The sequence below is a fragment of the Colletotrichum costaricense genome, assembly GCF_030867565.1.
Source record: "Colletotrichum costaricense strain IMI 309622 chromosome Unknown Scaffold_19.1, whole genome shotgun sequence".
Lineage (NCBI taxonomy): Eukaryota > Fungi > Ascomycota > Sordariomycetes > Glomerellales > Glomerellaceae > Colletotrichum > Colletotrichum costaricense.
The window spans coordinates 709,444-728,192 of NW_026848248.1; the positions used below are offsets into that span (position 1 = coordinate 709,444).

General features: G+C 55.0%; 4 protein-coding genes across 4 annotated transcripts; 2 read left to right on the forward strand and 2 right to left on the reverse strand.

Moving 5' to 3' along the window:
* Positions 1-1,134: 1,134 nt before the first annotated feature.
* On the forward strand, positions 1,135-1,720 carry CCOS01_14079 (uncharacterized protein; the record flags this gene model as incomplete). Its single annotated transcript, XM_060462223.1, has 2 exons — positions 1,135-1,320; positions 1,382-1,720. 2 exons carry the CDS (start codon positions 1,135-1,137, stop codon positions 1,718-1,720), a joined length of 525 nt encoding a protein of 174 aa, XP_060307319.1.
* Positions 1,721-2,773: 1,053 nt separating this feature from the next.
* CCOS01_14080 (uncharacterized protein) lies at positions 2,774-2,899 on the reverse strand (the record flags this gene model as incomplete). The annotated part of the gene is made up of 1 exon (XM_060462224.1): positions 2,774-2,899. One exon carries the CDS (start codon positions 2,897-2,899, stop codon positions 2,774-2,776), a length of 126 nt encoding a protein of 41 aa, XP_060307320.1.
* Positions 2,900-4,512: 1,613 nt separating this feature from the next.
* CCOS01_14081 (glutamate synthase) lies at positions 4,513-11,097 on the forward strand (the record flags this gene model as incomplete). Its single annotated transcript, XM_060462225.1, has 5 exons — positions 4,513-4,637; positions 4,693-4,746; positions 4,816-4,856; positions 4,919-9,734; positions 9,795-11,097. The coding sequence occupies 5 exons, from the start codon at positions 4,513-4,515 to the stop codon at positions 11,095-11,097; spliced, it is 6,339 nt and encodes a 2,112-aa protein (XP_060307321.1).
* Positions 11,098-14,606: 3,509 nt separating this feature from the next.
* CCOS01_14082 (6-phosphofructo-2-kinase) lies at positions 14,607-17,085 on the reverse strand (the record flags this gene model as incomplete). Its single annotated transcript, XM_060462226.1, has 5 exons — positions 14,607-15,464; positions 15,518-15,679; positions 15,733-16,393; positions 16,531-16,867; positions 17,052-17,085. The coding sequence occupies 5 exons, from the start codon at positions 17,083-17,085 to the stop codon at positions 14,607-14,609; spliced, it is 2,052 nt and encodes a 683-aa protein (XP_060307322.1).
* Positions 17,086-18,749: the final 1,664 nt, after the last annotated feature.

Sequence of the window (18,749 nt, forward strand, 5' to 3'; positions counted from 1 at the left end):
AGATGAGGCGGCCGGGCTGTACGTTAGGTAATCTGGAGTCTTACCTCGAGGTTTTGAACCCAATGTCGTTCGACCAACGATGAAGAAAAAAGAAAAGCCAGTATCATTGCGGATTTGGGGTGAAGCGTTGCCAGGCCGGTAGTACGGCGTAACGGAATACCTACCCAACGGTCAGGGGAGGACCCCGCAGAGCAACGTTGGCACGTCCGCCGTGGTGGGAGGGACCCAGTTAGATTTCTGGAGGAGGTGGTGGTGGCGCATGGGGAAGTAGATTGGCGGCACGTATTGCCTTTGGTGGTAGCATGAGACGAAGGTTTGGGGCAATGGAAAGACTGGCGAGGAAGCGTGAGGTAGCGAGTGGGTGGATCGATTATTAGGATGGTGGGTGAAGGGTGAGCCGACGGCTAGGAAAGTCGATCGAGGTTGACGTGGCGGAAGATCATGAACATCTTGAAGACTAAAGTGTGAGCGAGGGCGCTCCGGGGAAGCGTGGGATGCCGGGAGTTGTTGCTATGTAGCAATCAAAAGCCGAGACATTGGCCTGAGAAGGCTGAGATTGACGGTACAAGCGGTCGTTCATTGATGAGCTGGCCGTCAATCCCTCTGAATGGCCATTTCCCGAGGCAGGTAGGTGGTGTCGATGGTGTCTTGCTTCTGGCCGATGTGCGGTGTTTTCTGGCATGTGGTTTCTAGGAGGACTCAGTAATACTGAGGAGGGAAAAGGGGGGGGGGGCTTTCCATTCCATTTCCCGAGAGCATGGTCCCCCGTCAGAAGCAGCGTTGTGAATACAGCCGTGCGGTTGATTGTCGAGCTGGGCCTGAAGTGCGGCGTGCCAGAGCCGTGGAGGGGCAGAATGGTGCGCTGGACCGGTCCACTTTCAGGCCATGCTCAGCCGTGGACAGGCCACCTTGAAGGGGTTATTTCCAAGGTTTGCTGCATGGTAACAGTCGAACAGCGGCGAGCTTCCCAGGCCATGTCGTGGGAGGCAAGGAGGCTAGCAGGGTGGTGGCATGGTGGAGATGGTAGCATCAACTTGGATGACTAGGGGCCAGTGGAGAGGAGCGGCGAGCCCACTGAAGAGAGATGGATTATGGACCGAAAAACGGAGCAGGAGAGAAGACGACGCATGCCCCATGGACCGGAGGCGGGGCGGAGAGTGGCACCCGCAAGCAACCCACGGGTCCCGTTCTGTTAGTGCGCTGTCGAAGAGTCAGAGATTTGGAGACTCTCGCCAGACGCCGCCAATGGAAGACATACGTGTTGGATTGATCGATGCATTGATTGGACCGCGCTTCGCCCTGCTAAGGGATCCGTACTGCGTAAGTTATTCGGACCCCACCATGCTACGGAGTATGGTTTTGTCTTACACCTTCTAGGCAGTCCGTGTCTGCTTGGTTTTCGAAAAAGCGTACCTGTCGAGAACAGAAAAAAGGCCACCCTGATGGGATGGTATGGGATGGGAGAGAAAGACCGACACGCCCGAGAGGAAGGCAGCAACAGCAGCAGCGCACAGACACAGCCGCGCCGTCCACGGAGCCTCTCTCACCGATACGTACCCCTCTTTTGGGCTCTTTCCTCCCGTTCCATTTGCTGCCGCTGCTCCTGCCGCCCTTTTGCATGACTTCCCGTCTCTCCTTCTCGGTACCTAGGTACGAGGTCGTGCCTTTCCTTCCCATCCTCATCCCATCTCAGTACCTCTTGCAGCAACTTGCTACCTAAGGTATTTTCCCTTAGCTCTTGCATTTGGGGTTGGTACGTACCCCCATTTCATCCCACTTTGCATGCTGCAAACCCCCACTGCTCTTTTTCGGCCCATTCCCCTCTCAGTAAACGTAGAAACACGACAGGAAAGCCGCAGAGAAGGGGGAGAAAAAGAGAGAGGCAGAGCGCATATGCAACACCAGCACTTGAGCCTACTGCACCTCGCAAATTACCAGGGGAGGGGCCGTATGATTTTCTCCAGTAGACGGGTATTCTTTAGCCTGCCTGTCTGCTTGTACCTTGAGTGGTGGATCAACATTCTGGCCAAGAGAGCCACTGGTTGGCTGAACCTTTCTCTGGTCGGCTTGCCACAAGGTGAAAAAAAGTAGCAAGGCAAGTGAGAACCTGAGCCAGCCCATCGGTCGTTTCTGGCAGGAAAGCGCCAGTATCCCCGAAAAGGACCTTCTTGCCGTGTTATTGTCGTTCCGCGCCTCGTCCGCTCTTCGCTCTCGTGCTCCCCGAACCCATTGCCCCGTTTTCCTACTATGTGCCAATTTCATGTCTCCATACAGGATCGTCTTATTCATCCAGATTGCATTGGCTTCCTCTGGTCTTGCGTTCTCTTGTCGTTCGGGTGGCCGCCGGCGATCGCCTTCTTCACATCCATCTTGTTAGCCTCTTCTCGATACCCCCTCCAACCACCCCTCCCCCAGCTTGGGCCCAGCGCCGACTCAGGACGTTTACTCCTCCTCCTTCTTCACCCACTCCTGTCTCTCCCGTCTTCGCCCACACACTTGGACCAATACACCAAATCTTAATAAAAGGCTGCCAGTCTCCCACCTCCCACCTTTTCTGCTTTTCTCTTTCTTCCGCCCTCCCACTCTTCACGCGCGGTGCTACGACGGTAGAAAAGAAACCCTCTCGATCCCACTGCGCAAACATCTCGACCACGTTCGGTCCATTACAATACCCAAAGCCTGTCGGTAAGTTTTATATACGTGCGCTCACATAGGGACCGCCGTCTCAAGACCCGAGACACGGCCATGCCATTCCCACTACCTTTCACCTGCCTTACACACAATGCCACCAACCGCCCAATCCAGCCCAACAGCAAGGCACACAGGAGAGACGAGAATCGAAGCAGAGAGCTTGAATATGTGAGAGAAATCGGAGCCGAACAGACAGAGACACGAGCATCACAAGCGAGACACCGAGAAAGCAGCACTTGACGAGACCAATTCATACGAAAACGGCTGTGCGAGTCTGAGCCATACTTCTGACGAGAGAGCGGCATTGGCGACACCCATGGCTTTGAAAAGAGCAACAGCAGCGGCAGCGGCAGCGGCGATGGCATTTGACGGCGCATCAATTCGCAGCGAATTTGGCATCTCCGTCCTCCGTCCCAACTCTCTTTCTCTGGGACAGCCGCACATTCTTTCCTGCACAGCGGTACACATGCACCCTTTTCCCTTGGGCATGCGACTATGTACGACTGCAGACGACCCCACACACCCGTAGGCCCAGACGAGCGACCCCTGGTCGTAATCCCTGTGGATGTGATGTAAGGTCACCGCGGGAATGGAGCTTGCAATCGCCTATCAACCCCCCAAGCCAAAACAACACACCAAAAAAAAAAAAATCTTGGAGGGGTTGTCGGCCGGTGGCGGCCTAGTATGGGCGGGACTGGCGTGTGCGACCATGTGCTTGTTCCCCCATTTCTACGACAGATTGGGGCCGGTTACTGGCGTCACCATTCTTAGCCGCATGCTTTGGCAACAGCTTACCTCTCATTGGCTGCGACCACAGCCTACGCCGGCACCGCATTCTGCAATGCTGCGCTACTGGTAGTGGCACTGGCAAACGGCACCCTGACACTGGCACCGCAATCATCACCAGCTGTGGTCGGCAAGAAAGACGACAGACAGCACCCAACAGCCTTTGGCATCTGGCAGTGCTTGCATTTGCCTGACCCTCCATTGTCTGAGCTGCTTTTGGGTTGGATGGGTACGGCTGAAGTCTTGCTTGCCAGCTGCTTGCTTGCTCTTGTCCTAGCCTGCCCCTCCATGTTCGGCTTCGATTGCTTGGTTTGAGCGTTGCTCGCCTCATCTTGCCTCGCTCCCACTGCTACCGACAATGCCCCTACTAGAGCCATGTTCTGCCGCCATTGCTTGTGGCATGTGCTGCTGCTTGCTGCCAGTTGCGCATTGTTGCTCGGAATGCTTGTCCTACCCTCTTGGCTTTACGTCGTTGCGAACAGGGGTCGGGAGTCAATACCACCGCCAGGCTCTCTCACTCTTGCTCCCAGTCTACCTGATGCTCCCTCACTTCCGGACGACGTAGCAATCCGGTTCGGGAGTAGAGTTTGGCCTGCTCTGGAAATTTCCCCTCTGGTCCTCCGTGCGTCCCTCGCCAGCTCCGAGCTTAACTGAAGGATATCGCACCCCGCATCCAATTTCCTCCACCGATTCCTCTTCGCCACTCTTCTCTTACTCTCAGAACTCACCGTCAACCATTCGCCTTATCTCTCTCTGTCTCTTGCGTGGCCCAAGACCACTCCTGTGCTCTGTGCAACCCTGTGTCTGGCCATTGGGCGTTTACTCCCCCTCATTTTACCACCATCGAACCAAAATCGTACTTGACCAACACATATTCGTCCCTCAGCGTCACTAACTGAACCCGTTTTGGGGCGTGATAGATTCGTACCAGAGCCATTGCTCCTATCGATCGACTGCTGCCGACTGGAATAGTCCCTCCCCCGTCGACCTATACCAGCCCCTTCCACTGCAATCAGGCTCGAATCCTCGCCTAGCATGGGCCTGCACGAGGACTTCGACGACCGACAAATCCATATTGAATCTGAGAAAGAGCAATACACTCCCTATGAGTACCAGACGGACAACAATGGCTCCTGGGCGGGTGCTCTGCCGGTGAAGCAGTATGTTTCCTCGCCTTATCAATTCGAACATGTCCATACTGACAATCGAACGCAGAGGATTGTACGATCCGAGCTTGGAGAAAGACGCATGCGGTGTCGGCTTTGCTTGGTACGTCTAGAAGACCAGACAGAGAATTGTTCTCAACTCTACACAGGTAACCACTGACACCTCTCGCAGCCACATCAAGGGCAAGCCTAGCCACAAAATTGTCAGCGATGGTGAGTTCAATAATCCCCTCGGCCCAATGTTCGCCCAGCAGCCAAGCTAACCAGTCTCACAGCGCGCAACCTACTTTGCAACATGACCCACAGAGGTGCTGTGGGATCTGATGCACGAGACGGTGATGGCGCTGGCGTCATGACTTCGATCCCTCATAGATTCTTTGTCAAGAACTTTGAAAAGGAGGAAGGCATTAAGTTGCCGCCTCTGGGACAATATGCCACGGGAAACCTGTTCTTTAAGCCAGACGAGGAGACTTTGCAAGAGTCCAAGAGGCAGTTGGAAGACATTGCCGAATCGTTAGGCCTGCGTGTCTTGGGATGGCGAAGGCCTCCCGTTGACTCGACTCTGCTTGGTCCTGCTGCCAAGTCCCGTGAACCCATCATTATGCAACCTTTTGTCGTGTTGACCTCCGCCTACGGCCCGACCAACGCCCCCGAAAACACCGACCCCGAGCAATTTGATGACAGACTCTTCGAAAGACAGCTGTATGTCCTCAGAAAGCGCGCCACCCACACCATTGGTCTCCAGAACTGGTTCTACCTCTGCTCCCTCTCCAACAAGAACATTGTCTACAAGGGACAGCTGTCTCCCGTCCAGGTGTACCAGTACTACTATGATCTCGTCAACGCCGACTACGAGGCTCACTTCGCCCTCGTCCACTCCCGTTTCTCAACTAACACCTTCCCCTCCTGGGACCGTGCTCAGCCTCTGAGATGGGCTGCCCACAACGGTGAAATTAACACTCTTCGCGGTAACAAGAACTGGATGAAGGCCCGAGAGGGTGTCATGCAGTCCGACATCTTCAAGGAGGAGCTCGAGGGTCTCTACCCCATCGTTGAGGACGGTGGTTCCGACTCTGCCGCCTTCGACAACGTCCTGGAGCTGCTCACCATCAACGGTGTTCTTTCTCTCCCCGAGGCTGTCATGCTCATGGTCCCCGAGGCCTGGCAAGGCAACACTCACATGGACCCCAAGAAGGCCGCATTCTACGAGTGGGCTGCTTGCCAGATGGAGCCCTGGGATGGTCCCGCTCTCTTCACCTTTGCCGATGGACGCTACTGCGGTGCCAACCTCGACCGTAACGGTCTGCGTCCTTGCCGCTTCTACGTCATGGACGACGACCGCATCATTTGCGCTTCCGAGGTCGGCACCATTCCCGTTGAGCCCGAGAAGGTTATCCAGAAGGGTCGTCTCCAGCCCGGTCGCATGCTGCTCGTTGACACCCTCGCTGGTCGCATCATCGACGACAAGGAGCTGAAGGAGGCTGTCTCCAGCCGTCAGGACTTCCGCGCCTGGATCGACCAGGAGCTCATCACTCTGCCCAAGGTTCTCGAGACCGTTGGCAAGTCCATCGATGTCGCCGCCAAGCCCGACGCCTCCCGTCTGCAAGAGGATCCTCTTCTTCTGTCCTTCGGCTACACTCACGAGCAGGTGAGCTTGCTCCTGGCTCCTATGGCCTCGGACGAGAAGGAAGCCCTCGGATCCATGGGTAACGATGCTCCCTTGGCATGCTTGTCCCAAGCACCCCGTCTCCTGTACGAGTACTTCCGTCAGCTCTTCGCTCAGGTTACCAACCCTCCCATCGACCCTATTCGCGAGTCGATCGTCATGTCTCTGGAGTGCTACGTCGGTCCTCAGGGCAACCTATTGGAGATGGATAGCTCTCAGTGCGGTCGTCTCTTGCTTCCCAGCCCCATTCTCTCGATCCCCGAGTTCAACTCTATCAAGAACATGTCCACCATCCACCCCGAGTGGACTGTCAAGGTCATTGACTTGACCTTCCCCAAGAGCGAGGGCACCGCGGGCTACTTGCGCCACCTCGACTACATCTGCAACGAGACTACCGCTGCCATTGAGAACAAGGACCGCATCATTGTTCTGTCCGACCGTAACACCTCCAAGGATCGCGTTCCCGTCACTGCCCTCCTTGCCTCCGGTATGGTTCACCATCACCTGGTCAGCAACAAGTGGCGATCTCTGGCTGCCATCGTCGTTGAGACTGCTGAGGCTCGCGAGGTCCACCACATGTGTGTTCTCCTCGGATACGGTGCTGATGCTATCAACCCTTACCTCTCCATGGAGTGCATCCTCAAGCTCAACCGCGAGAAGCTTATTAAGAAGAAGCTCTCCGACGATGCTCTCATTCACAATTACAAGCACTCCTGCGATGGCGGTATTCTCAAGGTCATGTCCAAGATGGGTATCTCGACTCTTGCTTCCTACAAGGGTGCCCAGATTTTCGAGGCTCTTGGTCTCGACGAGAGCGTCATCGAGCGCTGCTTCAAGGGTACTGCTTCTCGTATCCAGGGTGCTACGTTCGAGGCTATCGCTGAGGATGCTTTCCGTTTCCACGAGCGTGGTTTCCCCTCCCGTGCCACTGTCGGTATCAGCGGTCTGCCCGAGTCTGGAGAATACCACTGGCGTGATGGTGGTGAGGCTCACATGAACGATCCCACTTGCATTGCCAACATCCAGGATGCCGTCCGCACCAAGAACGACAAGTCCTACGAGGCGTACTCCCGCTCCCAGTACGAGCAGATCAAGGCCTGCACTCTCCGCGGTATGCTCGACTTCAAGTTCGAGGACTGCACCCCCGTCCCAATCGAGCAGGTCGAGCCCTGGACCGAGATTGTGCGCCGTTTCTGTACTGGTGCAATGTCTTACGGTTCCATCTCCATGGAGTCTCACTCCACTCTGGCTGTTGCCATGAACAGACTTGGTGGCAAGTCCAACACTGGTGAGGGCGGTGAGGATCCTGAGCGTTCTCAGCGTCTGCCCAACGGCGATACTATGCGATCTGCCATCAAGCAGGTTGCATCTGGCCGTTTCGGTGTCACCTCGGCTTACCTCGCAGACTCTGACGAGCTTCAGATTAAGATGGCCCAGGGCGCAAAGCCCGGTGAAGGTGGTGAGCTTCCTGGTCACAAGGTGTCCAAGTCCATTGCTCGCACTCGTCACTCTACCCCTGGCGTCGGTCTCATCTCGCCTCCTCCTCACCACGACATTTACTCCATTGAGGATTTGAAGCAGTTGATTTACGACCTCAAGTGCTCCAGCCCCCGCTCTCGCGTCTCTGTCAAGCTGGTGTCCGAGGTTGGTGTCGGTATCGTCGCCTCCGGTGTCGCCAAGGCCAAGGCTGACCACATCCTGATCTCTGGTCACGATGGTGGTACCGGTGCCTCCCGTTGGACTGGTATCAAGTATGCTGGTCTTCCCTGGGAGCTTGGTCTTGCCGAGACTCACCAGACCTTGGTCTTGAACGACCTCCGTGGTCGTGTTGTTGTCCAGACTGACGGTCAACTCCGCACTGGTCGTGATGTCGCCATGGCCTGTTTGCTCGGTGCCGAGGAATGGGGCTTCGCTACTACTCCTCTTATCGCCATGGGCTGTGTCTTCATGCGCAAGTGCCACTTGAACTCTTGCCCTGTTGGTATCGCTACCCAGGACCCTGAGCTCCGCAAGAAGTTCACCGGTACTCCCGAGCACGTCATCAACTTCTTTTACTACGTTGCCAACGAGCTCCGTGCAATTATGGCTAAGCTTGGTTTCCGTACTATCAACGAGATGGTTGGTCACGTTGAAGTTCTCAAGGTCAACGACGAGTTGCGCACCAACAAGACCGCCAACATCGACCTCTCTCTCCTCCTGACTCCTGCTCACAAGCTCCGCCCTGGTGTTGCTACTTTCAACGTCCGCAAGCAGGACCACAAGCTTTACGTCCGCTTGGACAACAAGCTCATCTCTGAGGCCGAGTTGACCCTGGACAAGGGACTCCCCTCTAGAATCGAGTGTGACATTGTCAACACTGATCGTGCGATGGGTACCTCGCTGTCTTACCACATCTCCAAGCGCTACGGTGAAGATGGTCTGCCTTTGGACACGGTCCACGTCAATATCAAGGGCTCCGCGGGTCAGTCCTTCGGTGCCTTCTTGGCCCCTGGTGTTACTCTCGAGCTCGAGGGTGATGCCAACGACTACGTCGGCAAGGGTCTGTCCGGTGGTCGCCTGATTGTCTACCCTCCCCGTTCCGCGGTCTTCAAGGCCGAGGAGAACATCATCGTTGGTAACGTCTGCTTGTACGGTGCTACCAAGGGTACTTGCTTCTTCCGCGGCGTTGCGGCTGAGAGATTCGCTGTCCGCAACTCCGGTGCTACCGCTGTTGTTGAGGGTGTCGGTGACCACGGTTGCGAGTACATGACTGGTGGCCGAGTCGTCATTCTCGGCAGCACTGGCCGCAACTTCGCTGCCGGTATGTCTGGTGGTATCGCCTACGTCCTCGACATCCACAAGGACTTCCTCTCCAAGCTCAACACTGAGATGGTTGAGGCCGAGGCTGTCGAGGAGCCCACTGAGATCGCCTACCTTCGCGGTCTCATCGAGGACCACCACCACTACACTGGCTCCGAGCTTGCTGCCCGTATCTTGGTTGACTTCAACCGTGCTCTTCCCCGCTTCGTTAAGGTCATGCCTGTCGACTACAAGCGCGTCCTCAAGGAGGAGGCCGCCAAGGCTGCCGAGGCCAAGCGCGCCGAGTACAACCTGCCTATCGTCTCTGGTGTCCACAACAAGAAGGAGGAGAAGGCTGCCAAGCTCCAGGATATCGAGGAGACCATTGGCGACAACGCTGCCGAGAAGAAGCGTGCCCTTGTCCTCGACAAGACCAAGGGTTTCATGAAGTACCAGCGCCGTGCTGAGAAGTACAGGAGTGCAAAGACCCGTACCAAGGATTGGGCCGAGCTTTCCTCTCGTCTTGATGAGGACGAGCTCAAGTACCAGTCTGCTCGTTGCATGGACTGCGGTGTTCCCTTCTGCCAGTCTGAGACGGGTTGCCCCATCTCCAACATCATTCCCAAGTGGAACGAATTGGTGTTCCAGTAAGTATCCATCGTCAAATTGAACGCGTGTGCCGAATAAAAAGCTAACAATCACTCCAGGAACCAGTGGCGTGACGCTCTCAACCGTCTGCTCATGACCAACAACTTCCCCGAGTTCACTGGCCGTGTCTGCCCTGCTCCTTGCGAGGGTGCCTGTGTCTTGGGCATTAATGAAGACCCTGTTGGTATCAAGTCGATCGAGTGTGCCATCATCGACCGTGGTTTCGAACAGGGCTGGATGATCCCCACTCCCCCTGAGGTCCGCACCGGCAAGAAGGTTGCCATCATCGGCTCCGGCCCTGCTGGTCTGGCTGCTGCTGACCAGCTCAACCGCGCTGGTCACACCGTCACCGTCTACGAGCGTGCTGACCGCCCCGGTGGTCTTCTCATGTACGGTATCCCCAACATGAAGCTCGACAAGCGCATTGTCAAGCGCCGTACCGACTTCATGGCCGCTGAGGGTATCAACTTCAAGTGCGGTGTTGCCGTCGGCGAGGATATCCAGCTCATGGACCTCAGAGCTGAGAACGATGCCGTCGTCATCGCCACTGGTGCCACCGTTGCCCGTGATCTTCCCATCAAGGGTCGCGAGCTCGAGGGAATCCACTACGCTATGGAGTTTTTGCACAAGAACACCAAGTCCCTGCTCGACTCTGAGCTCGAGGATGGATCCTACATTTCCGCCAAGGGCAAGGATGTCGTTGTCATTGGTGGTGGTGACACCGGTAACGACTGTATCGGTACTTCCGTCCGTCACGGCGCCAAGTCTGTCATCAACTTTGAGCTGCTTCCCCAGCCTCCCCCGGAGCGTGCCCGCGACAACCCATGGCCCCAGTGGCCCCGCATCTACCGTGTTGACTACGGCCACACCGAGGTCAAGCAGCACATGGGCAAGGACCCCCGTGAGTTCTGCATTATGTCCGAGGAGTTCGTCGACGATGGCTCTGGAAAGGTCAAGGGCATCAACACCATCCGCGTTGAGTGGACTCGCTCCGCGACTGGTGGCTGGGATATGAAGAAGATCGAGGGCTCCCAGCAGTTCTTCCCTGCCGACCTCGTCCTCCTGTCCATGGGTTTCCTCGGCCCCGAGGCCCGCATCCTTGGTGACGACATTGAGAAGGATGCCCGCAAGAACGTCAAGACCCCGCCTGGCAAGTACAGCACCAACATCCCTGGCGTCTTTGCCGCCGGTGACTGCCGCCGTGGCCAGTCCCTCATCGTCTGGGGTATCAACGAGGGCAGACAGGCCGCCCGCGAGATCGATCTCTTCCTCGAGCAGTGCACCAGCCTGCCCGTAACTGGTGGTATCGTCAAGCGCACCGCCGGCGAGATCTTTACTCAGATCAAGCCTGTTCAGGCCTAAACACTCTTCCGTCGTTAACAGAAGGAGCTAAGCGTTATGGAAAGAAGAAAAAAAGAGATGATGTTTTACAGTGACCGCAAGGTCTAAAGGGAATCGGGTCAAAAACAAAAGGCGTGTGGGAGGGGAGACATTGGAATTCCTGGAAATACCCTACACTACAAAAAGGTGTCTTGTTTGATACCCTCAAAACCCCGTGCTTTATGAGCGACAAATATTGTGTTGGCTTGTCGGTTTTTTTCTGTTTTGTGTTTTGTTATACTGCTGTTCTTTGGTCGAGTCATTTGGTCAATGGATGAGTGGCTTGTGGTTTGGTGCTTATACCACCTTGCTTTATGTAAATATGTGAAACAATAGCAAATTTGTTCATAACAACCTCTGGTCCAAAATCTCTTGAAGTGATAATGATGATATAGCACTTGCCTGGCATATGTATTTTACTAATACCACGTTTCTGTTACGATACGAAGCACCCGTGGCATCTCTCGTGCTGCTGGAGTGTTTGGACATTGACGTTCGTGGCCCGTTGCCTCAGAGTACTATATAGAGGTATGCCTTCGCCTCTTCCTCGCAACCCAGCAGCAGTGTACCGGCCACCCGGAATGTTCCACGTCATCATGGAGGTAGTAGGTTTCTCTTCCTGCTCGGTGTCTCGCCTCCGCCAGGGAGAAAGATCTCATGTGGCCGGGCATTCGTAGAACAGTAGAAATAATCGAAATTCAGTTTGCCATCTGCTGCTCGTCAACTTTGGGCGGTGTCCGCCACGTATTCTACATGACTATTAGATAAGTTCTGGGATATAACGAGAGGGAGCGAGGTACATGTAATCTTGTAGATAACAGGGCGACGCTAAGTATAGCGAACCCGGCGGGCGGAGAGAAGGTGTAAGCAAGACAAAGCCGCACCGGATCCAGCGTTTAGAGAACGACCTTTAGTAGCACCTCGGCGTATCATGGCTCCTGTGTGTTCATCTGCCTTGGTAGGCTGGTTATGTTGACACAAGGGGTTGGGCTCCTCTTCGGACAGACTGTTGGTCAGCCAGCGAAGCCGGATACTTTCTAGGGGTATTTACGGCAATTTTCCAGCAGGCTTGGGAATTTCAAGACCATTGTCGTCAGGCTCAGTCAAGTTGCCCGAGATAGCTGTTGAGCCGTCGTGCTTAGGATCAATGGCCTTGGTGACGGTGTATCAAGCATACCACACTGAGTAAGTCGACCATGACAGTTTTACTCTTAGAGCGAATGGAACCCAACAATCCCATGCGTCGTACCGCCGTAGGTTATTCTACTCAGAACACGCCTCGAGCAGAGCTTGGCACTGAACGGTGGTTTGGTTAGGCTGGACTGTGTCTTGCATTCCGCTCTCAATGCAAACTACTCAGCGATGTAGGGGAATGCGGTGCAAGCAAGCAAGCGACTCAGTAGCAAGGTAATCCTGAAGGTATGTCTCTGGCGCGGTCAGAACTAAATATACCACAAGGGTGAGGGACAAAAGTCATACCGGGTAACCTAGCCGAATTTATAGGATGATCATTGTTAGGCAACTTCCTGGCTCTTGCCGGGACTCGGCGTATTGATTCAAGCTGCCTACTATACTAAAAATATCAACACGGAAAACCCCCCGGGGGTCGCTGGTTTGCCCTGCTCCTGATGGAAATCATGTCTGCAGTGTAACACGTACGTAAGGTTGCTAAGGAACAACAGAGTATAGGCTTCGCCTCGATCATGTCATCGAGGCCTCATAGACACAACATCTACCGAGGCGAGTGCTAACTAACCCAAGCTATCGGAACTTCCTTCACTTTTGAGAAATAGAGTGGAACGATGGAAAGGAAGGGGAAAACAGCTGGAGCAGACCCAAGCATCGTGGGCTTTCGTACGAGCTTTCCCGCAGCGGTGAAGAAACTCCTACTGGCTGTAGCCAAGGATGCTCAGAGCAGTACCGCTTACAGATACATACAAAGCGGATGCCCGGAACCCAAAGTCCTTGATGTGACAATTGCGAAGGCCTACAGATTCCCAGGCCATGTGGAGCGTCTTCAAGCTTCGACAGGAGAACATGATCACGATCATGAACCCAGCGCCTGAGGTGGTCTACACGTTGCTTCCAAAACATCTCCTATCCTGATCCAGGGCCTTACTATCTTAAAAGATCCAAGCCTCACAATCGGAAAACCATCTCTCTGTTAGATACGCCCAATCTCGAGATTGCCTTACGATCACACCACTGGTCCTCAACCCCCAAACCCACTATCATCATCACCCGACGACATATCAAACCACAACGCCAAACCCAAGCCACAGAAAGCCGCCGCTCGTAGGAACCCTCGGCCCGAATATCACAAACCGGACCGCCAAACCTCGTGACAAAGGGACGCCAACGAACAAGGGGGGGGGGGGGGGGGGGACCCCCCCGGCCCCCTTTGCCCCCCAACCCCCCCCGGGTTCACCCCGGCCCGCCCCCCCCGGCCACCCCCCCACCAAACGTGCACACAGCGCGCCGCGAGGCCGGCGGACAGGGGCGGGGAGGGGGGGGGGGGGGGGGGGGGGGGGGAGGACACCGCCGAGCCCTTTGAGCCTCAACCAACGCCGAGTTTCACCCGGTGCAGCTCTCCCGGGCACACCCGCGGCAGATCTGGATTGGTTGTGATTGTGTGTCACGCCACACTCTTCACATCCCCTAACCCAGCACCTTCCCATCCCGCCGCCCGACCTTACGTACTAGAGGCTTGTCAGGAACAAGACATGCCAAAGAAACAAATAACGGTCCCCCTCCTTGTCCTGTCACATCACATCGCATTACCCATGGGTTGGTTCTATGGTTACATCTGCCGGACGGACGCTAGTGCACCTCGGCGGAGCCTCCACTGTCTGTCATTCCTACAGGATGTCGGCCCCGAGCCTAGACAGTGCAGTGACACGCAACAAAGGCAACGTCAGATTGTCAGTTTGGTAGTCAACCCATCCAGATCTTCGGGAAGGAAAGCCTGTTTAGTCAGATCCCAGGGATCTCTGGACACTACACCATCATTCAACATCACTTCACCGAATAGGCAGGTACAGCATGTTCATGTGATAGACTTTTTGTCTCCTATCTGCCTAGAAGAACGTAATGGCTTGTGTTTGTGAACAAGCCTTGCAAAATTGAGCAATGAGAGGGCCGTCCGGCTATGTCTCTCGTGAATCCTTGCGTCATGGGTATCTTTTTGACCTCTTTCGTCAGATGGCCGTATTGGATTCCCAAACGCCGAGCAAATGCTTCAATCCCCTTCCCGCCTCCGAGGTTGAAGAAGTCCCTGGTTCAAGTAGTAGCAAGTAAGAGCAAATCATGTGTGTGGGATCGTATTTTCCCACACCCTTCCAAAAAAAGAAAAATGTCCCCCCTTCCAAAAAATGAGCAAAATCGTGGTCGTAGTTGAGTTTTCCTCAACGCCCAAAACTCCTTTCCGGAATTCCATTCGTGTTGTACAGGTCGTCATATGATACAGTCAAAGCTTGTCTTTGGCTCTGATCTCAAGCGTCGCGGTTAACGGTGCGCTGCGGGCGGTAGTTGGGTTGCTCGATGAACGTTCCCTTCTCCGGCAAGTAGCGGTACGCGTGGAAGTCGTAGCCGTAGGGCTTAGGCTCGATAGAGTAGAGCATGCCCAGAGGAACATCCAAGTCGGCGATCTCGTCACGGGATAAATCCATAAAGTAAGCCATGAGCACACGGCAGACCGAGCGATGTCCAACAATGAGAACGTGATCCTCGATACGCTCAATCTCGCGGACTATATCGCGCAAGCGAGCGATGACCTGGAGATATCCTTCTCCACCGACACCCGGGTAGGTGTAATGGAGCTTATCCGCAGCGCGCTTCTTATACTCGGCAGGGAATCTTCTGGCGATCTCCTCATACGTCATGCCCTCAAAGAGGCCAGCGTTGAGCTCGTTCAGCACCGCCCAAGCCTTGACGTCGTAGTCGTCATCATTGTCGAACTGCTGTGCCGTCTGCACGCTGCGCTTAAGCATCGAGGTCCAGACGCAGAAATTCTTCTCGTCCAGTTCCCGATTCAGCTCGGGATACGGCGGGGTGTGGTCGCCGGCCTTAGGCGGGAATGACGACTGAGCGATCTTATCTTTCTGCTCAATGAGCCACTCCTTGCGCTTCTGGGTCATGAATCGGTGGAGAGCCTGTCCGTAGAGCTCTCCGTCGGCGGTGAGGTCGGAATCTCCGCCGAGCTTTCCATTGCGGTTATCGACACTCTGTCCATGCCGGGTCAACCATATCTGGCGCGGCGCAAGGTTGAATGTCGTCAGGTAGGAGCTGATGCCGCCGCTCAGGAAGCCCCGCAATCTATACTGGACCAGCTTGCGGCCAACATCAATCATCTTTGGCAGCGCGTTAGCGACTTGTGTTTCTCTGCGCCAGGGCTTGAACATACCTGAATGTACTGCATGTCGTGTGCCTCCTCGTACTCTCCAAGAGGAACATAAGCGCTCTCGTAGGCGGCGACACGTCTCTTGAAATCAGCAAGAGACTGGTGAGGATCCTTGTCCTTGTAGTCGGGGCCAGAAAGCTTCAGGCGCATGTTGGCCTCGAGAAGCTGCAAACACGTTAGATGAGATTTCAAGAGACAAGCGCGGTGAGAACACTTACGTTCTGGTCGTGGCAGATACTCTCGATGAAGAGAATTCCGAGCTTGGGCTCGCGCGCCTTGATTCTGTCGACCAGAAGCTGGCGGCGGTGGATAGTGCTGTTTGTCGCATCGAGGATGCCGACGGAACCGCCCTGGTGCAGAAGGTAGTCCAGAAGCTCGTCCAGAGTGTCCAAAGCCACCTGCTCCCGGAGCTTGGCCGCAGTCTCGTTGGTCGGGTCGAAGAACTTGGCGGACTGGTCAATGCCGTCGCTCTCCTCATTAAGGTTTAGCTCCGCAGGCTCCTTATTGCCACGGGAAGCATGACCATTAAGCAGGATCGAAGCAGCCTGGGCCGGCGGGTCGAGTCTAACGGCAGCGGGCGAGTAGGCAGACTTCATCGGCGAACTCATGCCGGCAGCCACGCGTCTGCGATTTCCGACATTGAAGATTGTAGAGCTGTACTGCTGCCAAGACAGGTAGCGCTGGACCTTCTTGGTAATGTAGGACTTTCCGCGCGCGGGAAGTCCAACCATGACGATGACCAGCTTCGCAGCGACATCGCGGTCACTAATCTTTCCGTCGGGCGAAGCTCTCGAGACGGTCATGCCAGGAACATTGAGTGTGGCGGGGTGGGGGCGAAGGCGGGGAGTGGTTCCTCCAGAATTCTGTCTGACAGGCGGGCTGTTGGTTTATTCGATTAGCCATGCTCCAGAATATGAGGTGTAAGATGTGGTAAAATGCTCAGCCACCAGGAGGGAAGGAGTATTCCCTCGGGGTGGTACCAATCTGAAAATATCTTTTTTGGGTCCTGTACATACATTCTAGGGGAATTTGGAGCGGTCGAAACCACGCTTCGCATCGCAGGAGGGGTATCGGAGTTTGCGACCAAGGAGCGATCGCGGAGGGCGATCGGGCCACTCAAGTCGTTCATAGATCGAATGGCGTGCGCCATAGCAGGAGGCGGGAGAAGGCCATCGTGAGGGTGAGAGACAGGCAGTGCCTGGGGCTCGGTGAGGTAGTTCGAGTTCGAGTTCGCAGCGGCGGTCGATTTGTTAGAGTGGAAGGGAGGCGATGACGAAGGGGCGCGCGAATCCTTGTTGGAGCTCATGGCCAACTTCGCCAGAGCAGATTGCTTGGCCTGTATAAGACCAAGGTCTTTTTGTGTGGAAAAGGGTATGTTAGTACTCAAAAGCTTGTTCAAGAATGAATATGTCGATAGTGACGGCGGTAGACAAGAATAAAGTGGTGAAGAGTTGAGATTTGGGCGTGCAGAGGTAGAAGGGGAGGGAAAAAAAGAATAGCTTGGGTGGTGGACTGGAGAGGTGTGGTTTGTACGGACCTGGGTGGTGATCAGGAAAGATTGCGGAAGGCATGGATGCGAATATGCGAGGCAGGCGGCAGGCGTGGGAAAAAAAACACTACGCCGACGACCCTTTGTTAAAGGAAGGAGTCACACAGGGTGTGCGCCTGGGTATGGTAGCTGTGGTTGGCTGGGCCTGCCGTTTAGAGCAGTCGCCGCTTTGTTGCTTTAGCTAGGTGCACCTGTTTCCTGGGCTTCCTGGGCTGCTCCTGCCGTGAGAATTCTCTCTTCGGGGTCAGTTAGAAGGCCCTGTACCCAATCGCTGCGCTAGGATGGGGAAGCTGGTCGAGCTGTCCCAGGGTGGGTGATGAAATGTGGCGTCCAAGATGGCTAGCTCTTGCCTTAGCGTGCAGGGGTCTTGCCGGGTTCGCAGCAGGTGTGGTCTGGGCGGAATGAGAGAAAAAAGTGTTGAGAGGGGAACAAGACAAGGAACACAGCGCGTGTAAGTGCAATGCGGTCTTGTTCTGGTGCGGAGGAGGACGAAGATGAGGAGATATCTACTCTATACAGAGACAGAGCACTGTAGTTCACTACCTGTAGGTTGATGGTACAGATAGACTACGATGGATGAGAATGCCAAATACTTTGTAAAATTGTATCGCAGTGATGGATGGCGGGAGTTGCAGTGCAAGCAGAAGAAGACACACAAAGCAACTGGCTGGATAGATAAAGAGGTATCAAATAAAAAAAGGCTGTGGGACAACAAGAACAGAAAAGAAAGAAGATTCTAATGTGTTCGGGATGGATGGGTCTGTCAGGTTAAAGAGGATAGAAAGAAGAGGGGAGGGTCAGAGCGATGGAGCCCGTCGATGGAGGAAGGACCGATATATCTACTTTAGTGGTACGGTCGAGGCAATGGGCGATGGGTAATGGGATGGTGGCCCTGGATGAGTGATGGGCAGCACAGAGCAAGACACCTCAGGATGGGATGGTATGGGATGGATGGGGTGAGGTGAGAATGGATCTGGGCTGTATGAGTGAGGGTGAGCCTGTGAGTGAGTGCGAGGGTTCGATGAACGGGGACGAGGGACGGGACAGGGTGAGGGTGAGCAAGGAGAAGGCCCGTCCGAGGACTCCTCAGGCTCCTCACTGCCTTATTTTGCAGAGAGCCCTGCCCTGCCCTGCCTTTTTCCATTGCATATTCTACTAAGGTATGGTACGGAGTAAGGTACGGATACTCCTCCTCTGCATGGCTGGCCTTGTTGAAGACAAGGTGTGTCTGAAGATGGAGTACCTTCTTCTGTTTGGAGAGAGTGAGGCGTGAGGCGTGTGAGAAGAGACTCGATATCCAAGGTTAGAAAGAATCTTCTTGGCGCGATACAATAGTACATTCTTGGCTGTGTTTGTACTCTGCAATCTGTAAACGGGAAACCAATGCTGGGCAGGTACAGACTAGGTGTCTAGTCGCACCTTACCTTGGAGTCCGTATCTACCTTACCTTACCTTACAGATACGCAGGTACTCGAAGATTGACAGAACCACCGCAATAGAACCGTTGTGTGCAGGAACCACTCGCAATTGTCCCATTTCTCTCCTGTCGCAATCCGCTGCCCCCAATGACTCCAATACACACCAGCCAGCAGTACCACCACGTTCGAAATTCGGGGCTTGCCCTGCAGCTGTGTTCTGCTTCTGGAGCGGTTCCCTTCGGTGGAGCCTCTAATTGGGTCGGTGCTG